This window comes from Myotis daubentonii, chromosome 3, assembly GCF_963259705.1.
Source record: "Myotis daubentonii chromosome 3, mMyoDau2.1, whole genome shotgun sequence".
Classification (NCBI taxonomy): Eukaryota; Metazoa; Chordata; class Mammalia; order Chiroptera; family Vespertilionidae; genus Myotis; species Myotis daubentonii.
Window position 1 is genome coordinate 113,020,841 of NC_081842.1, and position 23,421 is coordinate 113,044,261.

At 49.0% G+C, this 23,421-nt stretch overlaps 1 protein-coding gene and 1 pseudogene across 1 annotated transcript; one reads left to right on the top strand and one right to left on the bottom strand.

The window, feature by feature from the left end:
* The first annotated feature begins 346 nt into the window (after window positions 1-346).
* LOC132229684 (uncharacterized) lies at window positions 347-5,825 on the top strand. The gene is given in 2 exon segments (XM_059686206.1): window positions 347-3,571; window positions 3,574-5,825. Coding segments are annotated over 2 exon segments (5,118 nt in total). The 5' UTR covers window positions 347-705.
* Window positions 5,826-22,428: 16,603 nt separating this feature from the next.
* Window positions 22,429-22,822, bottom strand: LOC132229361 (cyclin-dependent kinase 2-associated protein 1-like; annotated as a pseudogene).
* Between the last annotated feature and the right edge of the window lie 599 nt (window positions 22,823-23,421).

Here is a 23,421-nt window from a genome sequence, read left to right on the forward strand (position 1 = left end):
CCTTAGGAAATGAGTCAACTGTTAACTGTTAACCTAGTTCCCTGTTTTACCGGCCACCTGCGTGTGGTTTTTGCCTTTATAAACTCATGTCCTGCAATTGCTCAGGGCTCCAGTCAGCCAGCACTTCCCTTGTGTTGCTGTCTGTCTGCCTGAGAGCCCCTGCGCTGCGCTTGTAATAAAGAACCTCTTGCTTTTGCATCAAGTTTCGGTCTCTGCGTTTGACTTGGGGTCGTCGCCCCCTCCGTCGGACTCACCGGGGGTCTTGGGACCTTACATTTGGGGGCTCGTCCGGGATTTGGGGCGACCACCCCTCAAGCGCCAGGATCGGTCTTGGAGGTAAGCAGACTCCGGAGTCGTTCAGTGTTTGTCTTGTCCTTCGTTCGCTCTTAGTTTCGGTTTTTCGGGAAGACAGGTTGTCGGCTCCGTCAGGAGTCGGCTTCTCTGGTCGAAGGGTCTTCGGCCAGAAAAACTGTCACCCTGGGGGACGCCCCAGGGACGGACGGTGACCAAGAGGTCTTGGTCACTTCTGGTTCTGGCTGTCTGGCAACGGGCACTCGCGTGTCCGGCCGGACTAGCGTCAGGGAGGGATATCATCCCTCAGCTGCCGTTCTGTATCTGTGTAAATTCTTGTGGATCTGGTGTCTTGTCGTGTCATTGTTTGTTCTTTGTTTTTATCTTCTACTCCTCCTCTCCCATCCAGGTAACATGGGCCAAGGAAGCAGCACCCCTCTTTCTCTTACAGTGGCACACTGGAAGGACGTCCGGAGTCGGGGACTCAACCTTTCCGTCAGTGTCAAGAAGGGTCCTTGGCAGACTTTCTGTTCATCCGACTGGCCAGCCCTAGGCGTGGGGTGGCCAGCGGAGGGGACTTTTGACCTGTCTATTATTTTTGCAGTAAAGAACAAAGTGTTCCAGTCAGGACCGGCGGGCCATCCGGACCAACAGCCATATATCGTCGTTTGGCAGGACCTGGTCCAAAACCCTCCCCCTTGGTTGAAACCCTGGCTGCCGTCCGGTACCTCCCGGGTTCTCGTGGCCCAGGCACCTCCCGCAGATCAAACGAAACGTCCTTTGGACGACCCTCAAGCCGACCTCCTCCTCTTGGACTCCCCACCCCCTTACCCCTCTCCTCTCCAGCCAGAGCAACCGGAGGAGCCCTCGGCACCCCTCGCTCCAGTGGGAGGACCAGCTCAGGGAACCCGGAGCCAGAGGAGACATCCCATGTCCCCAGATTCGACCATGGCCTGCCCTCTCCGGCCATACAGGCCTCCACCCTCCCGCGGGGACGATGATGAGTCAGCCCCGCTCCAGCCGCTCCAGTACTGGCCCTTCTCCTCAGCAGATCTCTATAACTGGAAAACTAACCACCCTCCCTTTTCAGAAGATCCCCAGCGCCTGACGGGGCTGGTCGAGTCCCTTATGTTCTCTCACCAGCCCACTTGGGACGACTGTCAGCAGCTTCTCCAGACTCTCTTTACTACAGAGGAAAGGGAGCGGATTCTTTTGGAGGCCCGAAAGAACGCCCCAGGCCCCGACGGCCGGCCAACCCAACTCCCCCATTTGGTGGATGCGGCCTTTCCTCTGGACAGGCCGGACTGGGATTTCAACATGGCAGAAGGTAGGGAGCACCTGAAGGTCTACCGCCAGACTCTAGTGGCTGGCCTCAGAGGGGCGGCTCGGCGCCCCACGAATTTGGCTAAGTTAAGAGAGGTCATCCAGGGGCCCACTGAACCGCCTTCTGTTTTCCTCGAGCGACTGATGGAGGCGTTCAGACGGTACACCCCATTTGACCCCACCTCGGAGGGACAGAAGGCTTCGGTAGCCATGGCCTTCATAGGGCAGTCAGCATTAGACATTAAGAAAAAGCTGCAGAGACTTGAGGGGCTGCAGGACTTTACCCTTCAAGATTTAGTTAAGGAGGCAGAGAAAGTGTACCATAAGAGGGAGACCGAGGAGGAGAAGGAGCAGCGGAAGGAGAGAGAGAGAGAGGAAAGGGAAGAAAAAAAGGAAAAAAGGGAAGAGCAAAGGCTAACCCGTATCTTGGCCGCAGCAATAGAAGGGAGTAAGCCACAGGAGAGAGGAAAAGGAAGGCAGGCAGGTACCTTGGGCAACAGGCCACCGTTAGGAAAGAATCAATGTGCTTACTGCAAGGAAGAAGGACATTGGAAGCGGGAGTGCCCAAAGAGACTAGCGAAGAAGGCGCTGGCACTCCAGGAAGATAGTGATTGAAGAGGTCGGGGCTCGGATCCCCTCCCCGAGCCTAGGGTAACCCTTAAGGTGGAGGGGAAGCTTGTCAACTTCCTAGTAGACACAGGAGCTCAGTATTCGGTTCTTAAAAAACCATTAGGGCCAGTCTCCCAGAAGACTTCCTGGGTAATAGGGGCAACAGGAAACGAACAATACTCCTGGACTACTACCCGGACTGTAGATTTAGGCACAGGGAAAGTAACTCATTCCTTCTTAGTAATACCAGAATGCCCTGCCCCCCTTCTGGGGAGAGACTTGTTAACCAAAATGGGAGCTCAGATCACCTTCACCCCACGAGGGCCGACCCTAACTCAACATGGGGATCCGATTACCCTCCTGACACTCCAACTCGAAGATGAGCACCTGCTGTTTGAGGATAAAGTCCAAAGGAATGAGGGGATAGGAGAGTGGTTACAACAATACCCTGAGGCTTGGGCTGAGACTGCGGGGATGGGCCTGGCTGTTGAACGGCCCCCCGTAGTAATAGAACTCAAGTCCTCTGCAACCCCAATCGCGATGCGACAGTATCCCATGGCAAAGGAGGCCTGGAGGGGAATCAAGGTCCATATCCAACGCCTCTTGCGCCTAGGGGTCCTGGTCAAATGCCACTCCCCCTGGAACACCCCACTCCTCCCAGTAAAGAAACCTGGAACTAACGACTACCGGCTGGTGCAAGACTTAAGGGAGGTCAACAAGAGGGTGCAGGACATTCATCCCACGGTTCCCAATCCTTACAATCTCCTGAGCTCTATCCCTCCGTCTCATGTGTGGTATTCAGTTCTAGACTTAAAGGATGCCTTCTTCTGCCTGCGGCTTCACCCTGCCAGCCAAAACGTCTTCGCTTTCGAATGGAGAGACCCAGACTCGGGGATGACAGGGCAGCTGACCTGGACTCGACTTCCCCAAGGATTCAAGAATTCTCCCACCATCTTTGATGAGGCCCTCCATCAAGACCTGGCTGCCTTCTGCGCTGACCACCCACAAGTCACCCTTCTCCAGTACGTGGATGACCTCCTCCTCGCGGGAGCTACCAAAGAGGACTGTGAAGCAGGTACCAGAGCTTTGCTTTTAGAGCTTTCCCGCCTAGGATACCGGGTCTCGGCCAAGAAGGCCCAAATATGTCAGCGGAGAGTAATCTACTTGGGATATGCTCTAGAGAGGGGGAAAAGGTGGCTCACTGAGGCTCGGAAGAGCACGGTCACCCAGATTCCCAGGCCGCAAACCCCCCGACAGGTACGTGAGCTCCTAGGGACAGCCGGCTTCTGCCGCCTTTGGATTCCGGGTTTCGCAACCCTGGCGGAGCCTCTCTACCCGCTGACAAAACAGGATGGGGGGAGGCTCATCAGAAGGCTTTTGACAACATCAAGAAGGCCCTTCTCTCTGCTCCGGCATTGACTCTACCAGATGTGGCCAAGCCCTTTACTCTGTTCATAGACGAAAGAAAAGGGGTGGCCAGAGGGGTCCTAACCCAGACCTTCGGCCCCTGGAAGAGGCCGGTAGCCTACTTATCCAAGAGGCTAGACCCGGTGGCGAGAGGGTGGCCGGCTTGTCTGAGAGTGATCGCAGCCACTGCCTTGCTTGTAAAGGATGCAGACAAGCTTACCTTGGGGCAGAAACTGACTGTAGTGGCCCCGCATACCCTTGAGAGCATTATTCGGCAGCCACTGGACCGGTGGATGTCCAATGCCCGGATGACCCACTACCAGAGTCTCCTGTTAAATGAAGATCGAGTCCACTTCGGGGCTCCGGTAGTCCTCAACCCGGCTACCCTGCTGCCAGAGATAGACCCTGAGGGTAAGGAAGTCCTACACTCATGCTGCGACATTTTGGAAGAAGAAACCGGGCCAAGGAAAGACCTCAAGGATTCCCCCTTGTCAGAACCTCAGATCACCTGGTTCACAGATGGCAGCAGCTACCTCTATGAAGGTAAGAGGGTGGCAGGTGCAGCTGTAGTCAGCAAGGATCGGACTATTTGGGCTAGCAGCTTGCCTGAAGGGACGTCGGCCCAGAAGGCTGAATTAATTGCCCTGACCCAAGCCCTCAGACTTGCCGAGGGTAGCCAGGCTAATATTTATACTGACAGCCATTATGCCTTTGCCACTGCTCATGTGCACGGGGCCATATACCGTCAGAGAGGTCTCCTCACTTCAGCAGGAAAGGAGATTAAGAATAAACAGGAGATCCTCGAACTCCTGGAGGCTGTCCATGCCCCCCGGGAAGTAGCTATCATCCACTGTCCCGGCCATCAGAAAGGGACCTCAGAGATAGCTGTGGGAAACAGGAAGGCGGATACTGAGGCGATACAGGCCGCTCTCGGGCCCCGGCTACTTGCCCTCGCTGCCAGCCCCGCAGTAACACAGCCAGAGGCCCTCCACTACACCCCAGAGGAAGAGGAAGACCTGTCTAAAAAGCCAGAAAAATACCACAAGGATGAACTCGGGGTTTGGAGGACTGCGGGGGAGAAAATGGTAGTGCCAAGGGAAGCGGCCACCGCCTACCTCCAACAACTACACCGCCTCACCCACCTGGGGGCCAAACACCTCAGCTCCACTAGCCGGGCCACTGGACACTATGTCAAAGGACTCGACCGCCTCTCGGAGGAAGTAGTCAAGCAATGCAAGGCATGTCAACTAGTAAACCTACATCCATCCCAGGTGGGGAAGGGACAGAGACTCAGGGGAGATCGACCAGGAAGTTACTGGGAGGTAGATTTCACAGAGGTAAAGCCTGCCCGTTATGGTTACAAGTATCTCTTAGTCTTTATAGATACTTTCGCAGGTTGGGTAGAAGCCTTTCCCACCAAGAGAGAGACTGCAACCGTAGTCGCCAAGAAGATCTTAGAAGATATCTTCCCTCGGTTTGGAGTTCCTAAGGTAATCGGATCAGACAACGGTCCGGCCTTCGTTGCCCAGGTAAGTCAGGGAATGGCCAAGATACTAGGGGCGGATTGGAAATTGCATTGTGCTTACAGGCCCCAGAGTTCAGGTCAGGTAGAAAGAATGAATAGGACATTAAAAGAGGCTATGACTAAATTATCCTTAGAGACTGGTGTGGCAGACTGGACGGTCCTCCTTCCCTTCGCTCTTTTCCGCGCGCGAAATACACCAGGCCCCTTAGGAGTAACTCCATTCGAGATTCTGTTTGGGGCCCCTCCGCCCCTGTCTGCTGACCCATGGTCTGTGCCCACAGACACTCATACCCCTCAATCCCTGCTTGCCAGGCTGAAGGCCCTCGAGACTGTCCAGAAGGAGGTGTGGACTCCCCTGGCTGCCCTCTACCAACCAGGGGAACTGCAGGTCCCCCATCAGTTCCAGGTTGGAGACTTTGTCTACATCAGACGCCATCGAGCTGGCAACCTTGAGCCGAGGTGGAAGGGACCACACCTGGTATTGCTGACAACCCCGACCGCAGTCAAGGTAGACGGCGTAGCTGCCTGGATCCACGCCTCCCATGTCAAGCAAGCATCCCCTTCAGACGACACCTACCATGGATGGACTGCGGAGAGGACAGACAACCCTCTCAAGCTGCGGATTCGCCGCCGTTCTCCTCCTCCTGCTGAGCCTACCACTGATAAGTAGTGACCTGCTAGCTAACCCCCATGCCCCGAAGAGACTAACTTGGAGGGTAATGTCCCCCCACACTGGACAGACGGCTTGGTCAACCACCAACATTGCCCCTAAAGGAACATGGTGGCCAGACTTAATGCCAGACCTCTGTGCCATGGCAGCCGGACATAGACTATGGGATCTCCCTGATGAATCGGTAGAGGAAACTAAAGCAGGTGTAGAGTCCTGAGCTCACGTAGGAAAGGGAAAGGATGGCTACCCCAAACTCTGTAGTTATTCTGAAGCCCGCGAGAGTCTTTCTACGACCCAATTCTATGTGTGCCCCAAAGATAGGCATGGACATAGGAAAAACTGTGGATCTGAACGCGAGTACTATTGTGCAGAATGGGGATGCGAAACAACCGGTACTGCATATTGGGTCGGGAAGCCCCCTGCATGGGACCTCATCCAAGTTCAGAGAAATAGGGACCAATCTTCCGGTCATAAGGGATGGATTAATACTCTGAATATCTCCTTTACCCCAGCTGGGCGGTCATACGAGCTGAACAAGTGGCGATGGGGATTAACGTGGGGGCTGCGACTGTACAAGGATTCCCATGATGATGGCCTCCTTTTTAAGATAAGACTAGATGTACAGGACTACAGGCCACCGGTGGCAGTGGGACCAAATCCCATCTTGTCCAGGCAGCTCCCTGCGGAAGGAAGACCTCGCCCCACGACCCCAGTGCCGGCAGGGACCAGTCCAGTCTCCGGGGAGGAATTAGCAGACCCCATAGACCCGGAGACAAGCACCAGTCAGAGACTATTAGGATTAGTAGAGGGGGCCTATAGTTCTTTAAACATGTCCAAATCTAACCTGACTGAGTCTTGCTGGCTATGCTTAACTACGGGACCCCCCTACTACGAAGGAATAGCCTTCCGGGGAAACCATACCAATGCCACTAGCCATGACCATTGTTCATGGGGACAGCATGGGAAGCTGACCCTTACTGAGGTCTCAGGGCAGGGCACATGTATAGGACAAGTGCCAAAAGATCGCCAGCATCTCTGCAGTGAGACCTTAGCAAATCCCTCCTCTGCAAGCTATTACTTAGTGCCCCCAACAGGGGGATGGTGGGCTTGCAATACGGGGCTCACTCCATGTTTAGCAGCTCAGGTCTTCAACCGCTCCCAAGATTATTGCATCCTTGTCCAGTTAGTCCCCAGGATCATGTACTATCAAGCTAATGCCTTCGAAGGAGAATTTGACTCTTATCCCCCTTCCCATCGAGGTAAACGGGAACTTGTCTCGCTGACCTTAGCTGCCCTTCTAGGTCTGGGGGTCGCGGCGGGAGTAGGCACAGGGACAACAGCCCTCATCCAAGGCCCCACCTATACTGAAGAACTCAGAAATGCTATAGATCAAGACCTCAAACACATAGAGCACTCCATCACTAAGCTTGAGGAGTCTTTAACCTCCCTATCCGAGGTAGTCTTACAAAATAGACGAGGACTTGATCTCTTATTTTTAAAGGAAGGAGGGCTGTGTGCCGCTCTCAAAGAGCAGTGCTGTTTCTATGCTGACCATTCAGGGGTTATAAAGGATTCCATGTCAAAGCTCAGAGAGAGATTAGAAACTCGCAAAAGAGAGCGAGAAGCCAAACAAGGATGGTTTGAAGGATGGTTCAATAGTTCACCTTGGTTCACAACCCTAATATCTTCACTAGTGGGACCTTTGGTTATTCTTCTCCTCCTCCTGACATTCGGGCCGTGCATATTAAACCGCCTAGTTGCCTTTATCCGGGACCGGATTAGTGCAGTCCAGGTAATGGTCCCCCAACAGCGGTATCAACCTGTACCCTCGGACATCGGTCTGTAGTTCCATGATTAAAACTCCCCAAAAGAAAAGGGGGGAATGTAAGGCCAGAGAAAATTCCCCCCCCTCCTCCACCCTGACTGACCTTTCCGGTAAGCTCTGGTTTAGCAAGCTCTGATCTAGTCACAGCAGAGGTATTTTATCTCTTCCTGGGATCGGTCTGTGCAAACCAGACCACCCTTGCCCCTTAGGACATGAGTCAACTGCAAACGCAGGTCTGCCCCCCTTAGGAAATGAGTCAACTGTTAACTGTTAACCTAGTTCCCTGTTTTACCGGCCACCTGCGTGTGGTTTTTGCCTTTATAAACTCATGTCCTGCAATTGCTCAGGGCTCCAGTCAGCCAGCACTTCCCTTGTGTTGCTGTCTGTCTGCCTGAGAGCCCCTGCGCTGCGCTTGTAATAAAGAACCTCTTGCTTTTGCATCAAGTTTCGGTCTCTGCGTTTGACTTGGGGTCGTCGCCCCCTCCGTCGGACTCACCGGGGGTCTTGGGACCTTACAGTTACTTTATATTTTATTTTTTAAACTTAGTAATGGATATTAAATCTTACCAAAACAGTTGGGAAAAATATAACTCAGTGTTTGTAATTGAGGCGTAATTGGGTGACATTCAACTGGGCTATTAGAGTTTTCTTTTCCCTTGATGATATTTTAAAATAGAACTTGTAGTAAGATAATTATAGAATTGTATATGGTTATAAAAGTAATACAAAGGGATCTCATATACATTTATCCCATTTCCTGAATGCTAACATTTCATTAAATCATAGTATAATATCAGTGTCAAATATTTCTATTGATACAACTAATCAACCTTATTCAGACATCCCTGGTTTTATTTGTATTGCACTCACTTGTGGATGCGCACGTGTGTGTGTGTGTGTGTGTGTGTGTGTGTGTTTGTGTGTGTTGTTCTATAAAATTTTACCACATATGTGGACACGTTACCTGGAGTTAGAGCAACTGTCTTGTGACCATGAGGATACAGATTTCTTTATGTATTCTAGATGCACAAACATCTGGCAATGTCTAGTAGTATAAATAAAACAACCATCAAATTAGGTTCATGCATGCACAAGCACCACAGCAAAGATATAACACAGTTTCATCACTTCAAAGTTTCCTCTTCTTGTCCACATTCACCTCCCCTCCTGCCTGTCCTCTTCTCTAAACATTGGAAACCACTAAACTACCCTTTATTCATTTTTTAAATTGAATTTATTGGGGTGACATTGGTTAATAAATTATATATGTTTCAGGTGTACAATTATATAATGCATCATCTGTATAATGTGTGTTCACCACCCTAAGTCAAGTCTCCTTCAAAGTTTTATTTTTTTCAAATGTTATATAAATGCAATAATACTTTTTTAGAATTAACTGTTCCCCTCAGCATAACTCTCTGGAGATTCAGTGGTTGTATGTATCAACAGTCCACTCCTTTTAATTACTGAGTAATATTCCATGATATGTATGTTGTAGAGTTTGTTTAGCCATTCCTCAGTAGAAAGAAATCTGACTTCATTCCACTTTTTGGCTATTAAAAATAAAGCTGCTATAAATATTCATGTAGAGGTTTTTGTGTTATCATGAGTTTTCATTTGTCTTGAATTGCCAGGGTCCAGCCCAAGAGGTTCAGGGGTTCCCAAAGGTGTGGATGGAGTCGGCGAAGAATGAAGGACATGTAGACAGCATTCAGATGATCAGCATAGCCAGGTTCTCCCTTATTCTCCTGTTACATCTGTATTTGATCCTATGAGCATGCCTCGATAGTCACATCATGGTATGTTTTGGGTCCTCCCTTGACCTTCTACAGTTCCTTGTTTTATGTCCATAGTTTCTTATCTGACCTTTGCCAAAAATCCCATCTCCATCTAGTTCTGTTGATTTTAATCCTATCCATTCTATTCCAAAGGTTAGGGCTAGTTTGTTATCTCCATTCCAAGGTCACTACTCTTCTGTTCTGTTAAGCTGCAAGGAAGTAACTGAAGGAGATTATCCTATTCTATGGCCTAAGTAAAGATTATGTAGCTTAAACGTGATTGTTCCTAGTTAAAGTGATTAACTACCCGCCTGGCACTTAGTTAAGGGGTTTTACTGATTTATTCCCTTCCTTAGTCCTGTTAATCCCTAACTCCAGGGAAACATCCCCACCTGGGGAAACAACCTTTCTCAGGGAGGTGGCCCTGGTTAGAACACATAGCACTAAGAAAGGGAGCAAACATATTAAGAACAGTATGCCAGGTCCCTTGAAACATATGCTATGCAGATGTTTCTTTCCTGCAGCGACTGTGTCAAGCAGCAAGGATGGACCAGCTTCTGGCATTGAATAAATGCCCAATCATGCAATTGCTAGATTATAAGATAACTAGAGGCCTGGCACACGAAATTCATGCACGGGTATGGTCCCTAGGCCTGGCCTGTGATCAGGGCCATCTTCCCAAGCTGCCCACAGCCAGCCCTGCCCCCACCACCACCCACCCCCAGTTCCCCATTTGCCATTGGGTGATCAGAGCCTGTGGGCTGGGGGGTGAAAACAGAGAGGTTGGCCATTCTGCCTGCTTGCCAGCCCTGCCCATGCTGCAGGTTGCCCTCTGCGTATGTGGGGTGACTGGTGGGGCGGGGGCTTTGGCTTGGCACCACCTGCATCCCCCACCACCCACCCCTGGTTCCCCATTCACCATTGGGCGATCAGAGCCTGCTGGCCAGGGAAAAGGACCAAGAGGTGGTCAGTGCACCTCATAGTGACTGGTTGATTGGTTGATCGGTCGATCTGCTCATTCTGCCTTTAGGGTCAATTTGCATATTACCCTTTTTTATATAGGATAGAGGCCGAGTGCATGGATGGGAGGCAGCCTGCCTGCTCTGATTTGGGCCTCAGATCGGGGTGAGGGTCCCCACTGGGTGGTGGGGCCAGTTGGGATGAGGGGCCAAGGGGGGTTTGCAGGCCAGCCACGCCCTGATTGGGTGGAAATACCCACTGGGGGGGAGGGCAAGCCAGGGCTAGGGGCAGTGGCAGTTTTCAGGCTGACCATGCCCCTGATTGGGGTGGGGGTCCCCGGTGTGGGGAAGGGCTGGCCAGGGCAACAAGCAGCAGTCGTTCTGGTCTGTGGTCATTCTGGTTGTGCTGCTGTTTCAGTCACTGGGCTTTTATTATATAGGACTAGAGGCCCGGTGCACAAAAATTTGTGCACTCATGGGGGGAGGGGTGGTTCCTCAGCCTGGACTGTGCCCTCTCACAGTCTGGGACCCCTCAGGAGATAACGACCTGCTGGCTTAGGCCTGCTCCCGGGTGGGAGAGGGCATGCCCAATCCCTAGGTGCAGCCCCTGGTCGGGCTCAGAGAAGGGCCGATTGGGGAGTTGGGGCACCACCCCCTGTCACACTCAAGGCAGGGTCGATGGGGAGGTTGCGGCGCCACCCCCTGTCACGCACAGAGCAGGGCTGATCAGGGGGTTGGGGCGCCACCCCCTGTCACGCACAGAGCATGGCCGATCAGGGGGTTGTGGCATTGCCCCCTGTCACACACAGAGCAGGGCCGATCAGGGGGTTGGGGCGCCGCCACTGTCACACTTAGGGCAGGGCCAATGGGGAGGTTATGGCTCTACCCCATCACACACAGAGCAGGGCCCGTGGGGGGAGGGGGGTTGAGGTGCCGCACCCTGTCACACACAGAGCCACAGGGCAATAAGGGGGTTGGGGAGTTCCCCCTATCAGGCACAGAGCAGGGCTGATCAGGGGGTTGGGGTGCCTTCCCCTGTCACGAACAGAGCAGGGCGAATAGGGAGGTTGTGGCCCCGCTCCCTGTCACACACAGAGCCGCAGGGTGATCAGGGGGTTTGGTTGCTGCCCCCTGCCACGCTGCTACAGGGGCCAGGAGGCCTCGCGGCTCCACTGATCCCAGTGCTGGGAGGCATATTACTTTTTTACTATATAGGATAGAGGCCTGGTGCATGGGTGGGGGCCGGCTGGTTTGCCCTGAAGGGTGTCCTGGATCAGGGTGGGGGTCCCCACTGGGGTGTCTGGCCAGCCTGGATGAAGGGATGATGGCTGTTTGCAGCTGGTCACACCCCCTTCAGGGTGGGGGTCCCCACTGGGGTGCCTGGCCAGTCTGGGTGAGGGGCTGAGGGCTGTTTTCAGGCTGGTGGGTGACTGAAGCCCCCAACAGCTCCTTTTTTTTTTCTTTTTATTCTGGGCCAGCTTTAGCTCTGAGGCTTGGCTCCAGCTCTGAGGCCTCAGCTGCTGAAAGCAGTATCTGGTTTGTTTGGGTTCTATAAGTGTAATACTGTTCCGGTCCTGCTCACTCTAGCTCTGAGATCCCAGCTGGCTGAAAGCAGGGATCTGTGTTTGTTCTATAATTGAAACAATGTTGCGGTCCTGCTGGCTGAAGCCCAGCTGGCTGAAAGCAGGTTTCTGGGGTTTTGTTTAGCTTCTATATTTGTAACAATGTTTCTTAAACTGCAAGCTCAGCGGCCGGCAAGGCAGGTGGGGAACATTAGCTTCCTCCGTCACTGAAGCAAGCAACCCTCCTGTTCACTTCAAGCTGCCTGGCTGCCGGCCGCCATCTTGGTTGGCAGGTAATTTGCATATCCTGCTGATTAGCCAATGGGAAGGGTAGCAGAGGTATGGCTAATTACTATGTTTCTCTATTATTAGATAGGACTAGAGGCCCAGTGCACAAAAATTTGTGCACTCATGGGGGGAGGGGTGGTCCCTCAGCCCGGACTGTGCCCTCTCGCAGTCTAGGACCCCTCAGGAGATAACGACCTGCTGGCTTAGGCCTGCTCCCGGGCGGCAGAGGGCAGGCCCAATCCCTAGGTGCAGCCCCAAGTCGGGCTCAGATTGGGGAGTTGGGGCGCCACCCCCTGTCATGCACAGAGCAGGGCAAATCGGGAGGTTGCGATGCCACCCTCAGTCATGCTCAGCGTAGGACAGATTGGGGGATTGGGGCACCGCCCCCTGTCACACTCAAGGCAGGGTCGATGGGGAGGTTGGGCGCCACCCCCTGTCATGCACAGAGCAGGGCCAATGAGGGGGCTTTGGCGCTGCCCCCTGTCACTCACAGAGTAGGGCCCATCAGGGGTTTGGGGAGCTCCCCCCTGTCATGCACAGAGCAGGGCCGATCAGGGGGTTGAGGAGCTCCCCCCATCACTCACAGAGTAGGGCCCATCAGGGGGTTGGGGCACCGCCCTCTGTCACACACAGAGCAGGGCGGATCAGGGATTTGGGGCGCCGCACCCTGTCACACACAGAGCAGGGCGGATCAGGGGTTTGGGATGCCACACCCTGTCACACTCAGGGCAGGGCCGATGGGGAGGTTATGGCTCTACCCTGTCACACACAGAGCAGGGCTCATGGGGGGAGGTGGGGGTTGGGGCACCGCAACCTGTCACACACAGAGCCGCAGGGCGATAAGGGGGTTGGGGAGCTCCCCCAATCAGGCACAGAGCAGGGCTGATCAGGGGTTTGGGGCTCCTTCCCCTGTCACGAACAGAGCAGGGCGGATAGGGAGGTTGTGGCCCCACCCCCTATCACACACAGAGCCGCAGGGTGACCAGGGGGTTTGGTCGCTGCCCCCTATTACGCTGATCTCGGTGCCGGGAGGCATATTACCCTTTTACTATATAGGATAGAAGCCTGGTGCACTGGTGGGGGCCGGCTGGTTTGCCCTGAAGGCAAACATGAAGCAAGCCTCATGTTCACTTCAAGCTGCCTGGTTGCCGGCCGCCATCTTGGCTGCCAGTTAATTTGCATATCACCCTGAACGGTGTCCTATATCAGGGTGAGGGTCCCCACTGGGGTGCCTGGCCAGTCTGGGTGAGGGGCTGAGGGCTGTTTTCAGGCTGGCAGGTGACTGAAGCTCCCAACCGCTCCTTTATTTCTTTTATTTTTTATTATTCTGGGCCAGCTTTAGCTCTGAGGCTTGGCTCCAGCTCGGAGGCCTCTGCTGCTGAAAGCAGTATCTGGTTTGTTTGGGTTCTATAATTGAAACACTGTTTCAACTCCAGCTCTGAGATCCTGGCTGGCTGAAAGCAGGTTTCTGTAGTTTGTTTAGATTCTATATTTGTAACAGTGTTTCAAACTGCAAGCTCAGAGGCCGGCAGCAGCAGGTGGGGAACGTTGGCTTCCTCCGTCACTGAAGCAAGCAAGCCTCATGTTCACTTCAAGCTGCCTGGTTGCCAGCCGCCATCTTGGCTGCCAGTTAATTTGCATATCACCCTGATTAGCCAATGGGAAGGGTAGCGGTCGTACACTAATTACCATGTTTCTCTTTTATTAGATAGGATTGCATGTTAGTTTCAGAAACTGTCAGAATGGTTTCTGGACTGATTGCATCATTTTATAGCCTCACTGGCATTGTATGAATGCTCCTGTTTATTTTCACATCATTAGCATTTAGTGTTGTCATCATTTTGTATTTTAATCATTCTGCTAGGAACATAGTATGCCTCATTGTGGTTTTAATATGTAGTTCCCTAATGGCTGAAGATGTTGAACATCTTTCCATGTGCTTATTTGCCATCCATATGTTCCATGAAATGAACACTTCCTTTTGTCCATTTTCTAATTCAATAATTTGTTCTTTTTTTTTTTTAATCATCATCCTAGGATTTTTTTCTATTGACTCTTTAGAGAGAGTGGAAGGGAGGGAGGAGGGGAGAAAGAAAGAGAGGAACATTGATATGAGAGAGACACATGGATTGTTTGCCTCCCTCTCTTGCCCCAGGGCCAGGAATTGAACCTGCAACGCAGCTACATGTCCTTGACCAGGAATCGAAACCTTGACCCTTCAGTCCCTGGACTGACACTCTAACCACTGAGCAAAACTAGCCAAGGCCAATAGTTTGTTCTTTTATGTTGAACTGTGAGATTTCTTTATATATTCTAGAAACTAGTTCTTTGTTCCATATGTGGTATATTAGGCAGATCAGGCTGCCAAACAAAATACCATAGACTGGGTGGCTTAAGCAGCAGAAGTTTATTTTCTCATGTTTCTGGAGGCTAAGAAGTCCAAGATGAAGGTGCCAGCAAGTTTGGCGTCTGGTGAGAGCTACCCCTCAAGTTATGGACTGCTGCCTTCTTACTGTTTCCTCACATGGCAGAGAGATAGTGAGCTCTCTGGTGTGTCGTCTAATAAAGACACTAATCAAATTGCCCCAGGGTTCCACCTGTTTGACCTCATTTAATTTAATTACTTCTATATAGGTCTCATCTTCAAATATAACTACATGGGACATTAGGCTTTCAAGGTATAGATTTTGAGAGAACAAACATTCAGTCCATTACATGGGGCTTATAAATATTTCCCCACATTATGTAGTTTGCCTTTGCATCCTCTTAACAAAGTCTTTCACAATCCAAATTTTAAAATTTTTGATGAAGTTCAAGTTATAAAAATTTTCCTTTATGAATCATCCATTTTTGGAGTAATAGTCAAGAACTCTGCCTAACTCTAGATCTAGATGATTTTCCGTGTGTGTATTTTTTTTCTGACAGCTTTATAGTTTCACATTTTACATTTAAACCAATTATTATTTGTTTAAAAATAGTTTATTGATTTTTAGAGAGAGAGAGGGAGGGAGAGGAAGAAAGACAGAGGAACATTGATGTGAGAGTGAAACATCAACCAGCTGCCTCCTGCACGCCTTACACCTTAGTTCGAGCCCACAACCCAGGCATGTACCCTGACTGGGAATTGAACCAGCAAACTTTCAATGCATGGAACAGTGCCCAATTAACTGAGTCACAGTGACCAGAGCACATTTAAACCAATTATTTATTTTTAGTTATATTTTGTATATGCTCTTATGAGAGCACAGAGGCCTTGTTATTCGTATACCAGGATGTTTAAGGCCATTCTGGCATGAATCTAATTGGATTCTAAGGCTAAGATACCATGAGCAGGTGCAAGGACACACGGTACATTGTACCCTTCTGTAACCAAATATGATTTTAACTATTGGAATGAAGCTTTCTTTGTCTCAGCAGTAATATACGGGTTACTAACCAAGAGTGTGTGAAAAAGTCTGCTAGAAACAGCAGCTGGGCAGAGCAGAGGCTAGAGAGAGCTCAGAGAAACAGAGGTAATAGGCAGAGAGAATATAGCTCCTATGTGTTCAGGAGACAGGAAAGCTTAGATGGAGCTGAGAGCTGGTACTGCTACAATGTAAGGCTAAGATTTCATAGAGAGCTCAGACATAGCTACCATGTGGACCAGCCAGTGTGTTGGGCAAGGAAGACAGGAAAAGCTGCTGAGCCAGAGAAGCTAGAGAAGCTGCTGTGGCTGAAGCTCTAAGGGAGAGCATATGTACTATTGCTATGTAAAAGCTAGGGATCTAGAGGTAACCTGAGGCTGTGGGAACAGAGACTGCTACTACTGTGTAGGGAAGATATGTATTTACCAGCTGGTGTACGGATGCCTGCCCGTATGTACTTTGCTGTGAAGAATTGTCTTGTCTGATGGCTATGTGGCCGCTGGCTTCTGCAATAAAGACTCATTCTTATACACCTACAACCTCTCCTGGCTTCTCTGTCTTCCTGCCACAGAGACCTGCTGTCTCTCACACTTCGTGCCGTCCAAGGAGGTCCAGCCCTAGGCAGAGGGGTTTGGACCCAACATCTGTTACTAGTGAGGAGAGGATAAAGAAGGAACTTGGGTAAGTTCCCAACAATTGGGACAGTTGACAGGGCTCAAGAAGGAACCAGTGCTGGCATCGTCAGGAAGAATTAAGAAGAAAATATAGACACAGAACAACTCAGAGCAGCAGAGCTCCTACTATCTCTGACAGCTATGAGGAGATTAAAGTTCAATTTTTTTTTTTTGCCTATGGATATCTAATTCTTCAGCACCATTTGTTGAAAGGCTATTATTCCATTGAACTGTTTTTGTACATCTGTTAAAATTAGTTAAGTTTATTCATGTGAGTCTATTTCTTTTTCAGTGAAGGATATTCATGTGGGTTTTCTATGCTGTTCCATTGATTCATATATATGTCCTTCCACACAATTTTGATTTCTGTAGCTAAATATAAAGTCTTAAAATCTGCCTAATTCTTTCCCCTTGATTCTTGTTTTAAAACATTGTTTCTTTTTTTATTTTTGAATTTATATAATTACTAGGGGCCTAGTGCATGAATTCGTGCACCTTGAAAGAAACTGTGGGCCGCGATGTTGCAGTGGGCAAAGGGTCTCATCAGCCCATCCTCTGAGCCCCCTCTCTGGCCCTCTCACCACGGCCCCTGGTCCCCTGTCTGCTGACAGACCTGCTCCTGTCTTTGCCATTCCCATGCATTGATGGAATTGGCCCTACTTGCACCGGCTGATGGTGCGTAGTGATTGGGGCTGGCGTCAGCAGCAAGTGTGAGTGGAGCCATTGCTGTCAGTGGGTGTGAGCAATGACTGCTGCCCCAATTGCCCCTCAGGAACAGGGGGAAGTAGAGAAGCCCTCAGGGGCAATGGGGGCCAGCAGATGCTGCTCACATCCGCTGACAGCACCAAGTGATTGGGACCAGTGCTGGGCGCTGGCAGCAAGTGCAAGCAGCAGCTCCAGTACCAGCAGTGAGTGCGAGTGGGGCTGACGCTGGCAGCAGATGAGAGCACTGGGCAGGACTGTGGCGCCTGTGAGCAAAGAACTTTCAGTAACCACAGGGGCTCACCCCAATGACAGCGACCAGTGCCCCACCTTGGTCTGGCACCCCTGCTCACCTGCTCCATTGTCTCACTGGGGCCAACACCTGCCATGTTTTGTGCTCTGCCACCTGCTGCTGAAGCCTGCCATGTTCTTTGCGCCCCCTGGTGGTCAGCGCACGTCATAGCAATCAGTTGTTCAGTTGTTTGGTTGTTCTGTCATTTGGCCTATTTGCATATTAGGGTTTTATATATATATATAGATAGATTATTTTTTTCATTTTTTATAAATATGTTTTTATTGATTTCAGAGAGAGAGATAGAAATATCAATGATGAGAGAGAATTGAAACAGAAATTTTAGGGGAATTATAGGCAGGCTTAGGGAATTTTTAGAATTGGGGTTCATGGAAAAAACACAGGGCTACAGATTGGGAGAAGGTATATCTCCATAACACAAGGAAGCCAGGTGTAGGGAGCAGCAACAGTTGCATTTACATAAGACAGGGGAGCTGGAAGTAGCCTAAAAGGTCTATATTTACAAAATGAAGAAGGAAGAAAGCCAGAAAGAAAAGAACAATGAGGAAGGGGTGGGGGGGATCTTATATTTCTTATGTGAGGTTTGAACTTTGAGCTCAGGAGTTACTATAGTAACCAGTCTAAGGGAATAATAACCAATCAGAGGGGATATCAAGGCACCAGGATCTGCAGCCTTTATAAGTCATAGGGAAAAGGAACTCCTGGGGACCCTTTCCCCCTCCCTACTTGGGAGTAGCAATAGTTGCTGCTTATTAAGACAGGTCTATTTTGTAAATATAGACCTTTTGGGCTACTTCCAGCTCCCCTGTCTTATGTACTTATTCTTCAATAAATCTCCACCTTTGCTATACCACTTTCTGTCAGTAGATTCATTCTTGAATTCTGGTGGACAAAGAATCTGGGTTCCAGTCAAAAAATTCTGTTTCAAAATCATTGATTGGCTGCCTTCTGAATCCCCCCACCAAGGATTGGCATGGAACTGTGACTTCCTGATTCATGGATCGGTGCTCAAACAATGAGCCACACCGGCTGGGCAATATTTTAGTTTTCATTTACAGTTGATATACAATATTATATTAGCTTCAGGTGTACAAACCAGTGATTAGACATTTCTATAACTTATTAAGTGATCACGCCAATAAATCTAGTACCCATCTCACAGCATACATAGTCATTACAATATGCTCTACTTAACATCCCCATGACTATTTTGTAACTGCCAATTTCTACTTCTTAATCCTTCCACCTTTTTCACATATGCACCCAGCCCACTTTTATTTGGGAACCATCAAAAATATTCTTTGCATCTATGAGTCTGTTTCTGTTCTGCTTGTTTCTTTATTTTGTTTTTCAGATTCCACACATAAGTGGAATAATATGGTATTTATCATTTTCTGCCTGACTTATTTCACTTGACATAATACCCTCTTTTCTCAGATGGCAAGATTTTTTTATTTTTTTATGGCTGAGTCATACATAGTCCATTGTGTATATGCACCACTTCTTCTTTATCTGTTCAACTGTTGATGGACATTTAAGTTGTTGCCATATCTTAGCTATTGTAAATAATGCTGCAATGGACATATGGATGTATATGTGTGTTTTTTATTTACTGTTTTAGGTTTCTTCAGGTAAATACCCAAAGTGGAATTGCTGGGTCCTTTTTTGCCTCTTATTTTGAAGTTTATTTTGCCTGGCATAAGATTACTATCCCATCTTTTGTTTGTTTGTTTGTTTTCAATTTTCATTAAATATTTTTTATCCCTTTACTTTCAGTCTGTGTATGTCTTTCTATCTGATGTGAGTCTCTTGTAGGAAGCATGTGTAGAGGTCTTGTTTTTTTATCCTTTCAGCCTCCATATGCCTTTTGTTTGTAGCATTTAATTAACTTGCATTTAAAGTAATTGTTGATAGATATGTATTAATTGCCATTTTATAAATATATAAATATATATATTTCTTATTCTTATTCTTATTCTTATTCTTATTCTAAAAAAAGATTCTTTAGCATTTCTTATAACTTGTCTGGGAAGCTCTTCATCTGTCCTTCAGTTCTAAATGATAGCTTTGCTGAGTGGAAGTAATCTTGGTTGTAGGACCTTGCTTTTTATCACTTTGATTATTTCTTGCCAATCTCTTGAGGCCTGCAAAGTTTCTGTTAAGAAATGAGCTGATAATATTTGGGGAGCTCCCTTGTAGACAAATAACTGCTTTTTTCATGCTGCTTTTAATATTTTGTCTTTGTTTTTAACCTTTGGACTTTTAATTATGATATATCTTGGTGTGGGCCTCTCTGGGTTCATCTTGTTTGGGACCCTCTGCACTTCCAGGACTTGTGTGTCCATTTTCTTCATCAGGTTAGGAAAGTTTTCCACATTTTTTTTTTCATATAGGCTTTTAACTCCTTGATCTCTCTCTTCTCCTTCTGGCACCCCCATGATGCAAATGTTGGTACACTTAAAGTTGTCCCAGAGGCTCCTAATTTTATCCTCATTTTTTTGGATTTTTTTTTCTTTTTGCTGTTCTGATTGGGTGATTTTTGTTTTCTTATATTCCAAATTACTGATTTGATTCTCAGCTTCCTCTACTCTATTGTTGATTCCCTGTAAATTATTCTTCATTTTAGTTAGTGTATCCTTCATTTCTGAATGGTTCTTTTTTCTGGCTTCCATGTTCTTTTTTATAGTTTCTATGTTCTTTTTTATACATGTTAATATAAAAAACCATTGAAACCTAAAAATAATTTTTTGTGAGTTTATTTGAGCCAAACTGTCAACATATGCCAGGAAGCAAAGTCTCAACAAATTGAAATAATGCTCTGGAGAATGGTGGGTTATATCTATATTTATACACTAGTGGCCCACTGCATGAAATTTGTGCACGGGGGGGTGGGGTGGTTCCCTCAGCCCAGCCTGTACCTTCTCCAATCGGACATCCCTCTTGCAATCTGGTACTGCTGGCTCCTAACCGCTCACCTGCCTGCCAGCCTGATCTCCCTAACTGCTCTCCCCTACCAGCCTGATTGCCCCTAACTGCCTCTACCTCAGCCCTGCCACCATGGCTTTGTCTGAAAGGATGTCCGGAAAGTTGTCCGGAAGTTGTTCAGCTAATTAGCATATTACCCTTTTATTATATAGATTGATTTTAGAGAGGGAGGGAGATAGAAACATCAATGATGAGAGAGAATCATTGATTGGCTGCCTCCTGCATGCCCCACAGTGGGGATCAAGCCCAAAACCCAGGCATGTGCCCTGACCAGGAATTGAACTCCAGGCCCTTCAGTCCTCAGGCGGAGGCTTTATTCACTGAGCAACACCAGCCATGGCTACACTTTCCCTTTCCGCTGGGACGTGTTCTGTTTGCTGGAGCTGAAACACTGAAGCTGTCTCACTGGGCAGAGTGGGGTGCACTGGGCAGCTCAGGGCAGAGTGGGGTGCAATGGGTTGGAGCAGGTGGAGCCCCCTGAAAGCTGGAGAGGGGCCTTGTTTAACAGCCAGACTGTTTCATGGCTGTGCTGCCTCGCAGTTGAATGGCCACACTGTTGGGCTGTGCTACTGTCAGTGGGAGTTTACACAACTGAACTGTCTGCACGGATAGCTTCCTCCTCATCACACCCCCAAGCTGGGGGTTCCTCTTAGGGTTGAAGTGACACCGACCACCCTTGGTTGGTAGCCCAATCGGCCACCTTGGAAAGAGAAGTGGGGAATCCTGATTTTATGTGAACGCTCCAAATTTCTTAACTTGGCAACTAATGCAAACTTCAGATGTTTGGACCAAACCAGAGAGGTGGTCAGGCCTGGTGTCCAGGCCACTGGGTGACACTGTGCTCAGCCCAGTTGTAAAGGGACCCTAGGCGTCTGGGCAGGTGAAGGTGTTGGAGGCACGCTTGGGTAATTCCGATGTCATCCCACATGTTGTTTTTTTTTCCCCACTGATCACAATTTATTATAATCTGTTGGCAGCATAGATAGATATTAGTTACCAGAACTATGTCTTCATAGAAGTGGTCAGAGAAAGATCAATATCACATGATCTCACTCATTTGTGGATTATAATGAACAACATAAACCGATGAACAAAAATAGATCTAGAGACAGAGAAGCATCAATCAGATACTCAAACCTCAGAGGGAAGGCAGGGGAGGGTGTGGCTAAGGGGGACAGGTCAACCAAAGGACTTGTATGCATGCATATAAGCATAACCAATGGATACAGACACGGGGATTGAGGGCATGAGTGGGGGAGGGATGGGGGGACAATGGGAGGATAAGGATACATTTGTAATACCTTAATCAATAAAGAAAAAAAAAAAGAAGTGGACAGTATGTCGCCATTCTACTGGGAACTGTGTGCACTTAATCATCAGCATGATCTTTCACTTTTTGTTTGTTTGTTAATGAAAATAAGCCTTATTACATCATCAAGTACTAAATACATACAAAGATGCAAACAGTATTAGTCACTTTCTTCCAGATGTTTGGATCCACTGATGGGAAAGGCGGAACTGAAATCTACATACATCCTTAGGGGAAATTTCATGGGTCCTTGTCAGGGAGGTTCAATAAGTTGCTCTTTCTTCTGTATTTATAACAAGTGCACTTTAAAGATTGACTTCAAAGTACTAATAGTCATGCAAATGTTTAAGCAAAAAAAAAAAGTTACATTGAGCAGAATTTATACTGTGTGGCGAACGGGCACTGGCTACTAAAGTGCTGCCTCAGGACTGACTGAAACAAACCCTCAGAATTGGATCAGCTCAGAAGAGAAGCATAAAGAACATGTGAGTAACAGAAATGTATCCAGAAGAGAAACACCGTTATATTGGAGGCCAACTATGGTTTGCTGTGATAGGTAACTGACGTGCATCATGTAAATCAATGCTTTTAAAAAAAACAACACTAAATGCCCTGGGTAGTTCCTATCTAATATGTAAACCTAATAACTGCAAAAATCTCTTCTCCATCTCAGGGATGGGAGGTTCAGAGCCTGACGAACCACCACGGGAGGGGCACGGGAAGGGAGAAAACAAGCTGTTACCATTTTGAAACCAAGTTTCATCTGAAAGGGGTGGGGGGGCGGGGGGGAGGCAATGAGCTGTCACTTCTTGGAAGAAGATGGAAAGCCTTTCCCACTGACTCGGAGGCTAGGACCTGGTGTTCCGCACCGTCTACACCAAGCACTCCCCAACCAGCCCTCTCGTATGGATGATGCCTTGTTTCAGTCTCTCCATCGCACTCTTGCTGCCCAGTACGTGGGTCGGATCTCCTTCCCCAGATCTTTGATGATGGCCAGCAGCTCAGCATATTTGCTCTGGGGCACCTGGCTGTTCCCTGTTCCCTGCGTGTAGCCTAGAGATGGTGGTCCGTAGTCACTCAGCAGCTGGCAGTACTGGGAGGACATCGCCATGTTGGTGGAAGGCGGGTGGACGCTCCCAGCAGCATTGAGGGAGGCGGCGGGCATGTACACGGTCAAGTTCGGTTTGTAAGACATCCCCCCTGGGCAGTGGGGCGCAGCAGGGCCTGTCTGCGAGGCCAGACGGCAGCGAGGCAGGCCCAGTGTCCGTGCGCCCACTGAGCTCCTGTGCACTTTTTGTTGTTGACAGCTCAGGCCGCACCAGCAAATAATGGCTGTCCCTCACCCTGACACTGCCACAGTATCATGATCTTTCAGTTTCTTGATGTTCTGCTGTGGCGCTCAGTTTCTTTCAGCAGATGCTCAATCTCCTTTTTATGATGAGTGATCTCTTCTTCATGTTGTTTCTTCAAGGTTACCAGCTGTTCTTTAGTCCCTTCTCAGAAGTATCATTCCTCTTCAGCCTTCTCTTTTTAAGCGAAGGTCTCACCGGCTTCCCTGATCGAGCCTGCCTCAGAGCTGAAATGAGCTGACTGCAGCCAAAGCCTCCTGCTTGTATGGCCCTCACTCCCCACACTCTGAGCCACAGCCATGCCACCAACTCTGAGACTGCCATGGTTGTCAGTGCCGAGTAGCTCTGGACCACCCCATTTGGTTTTAAACACAAACCTGCCTTGGACAGGCCTTGAAGGTTTTTTTTCCTTCTGTCTGCTCACATTCAAGTGCTGGCAGCGCTGGTC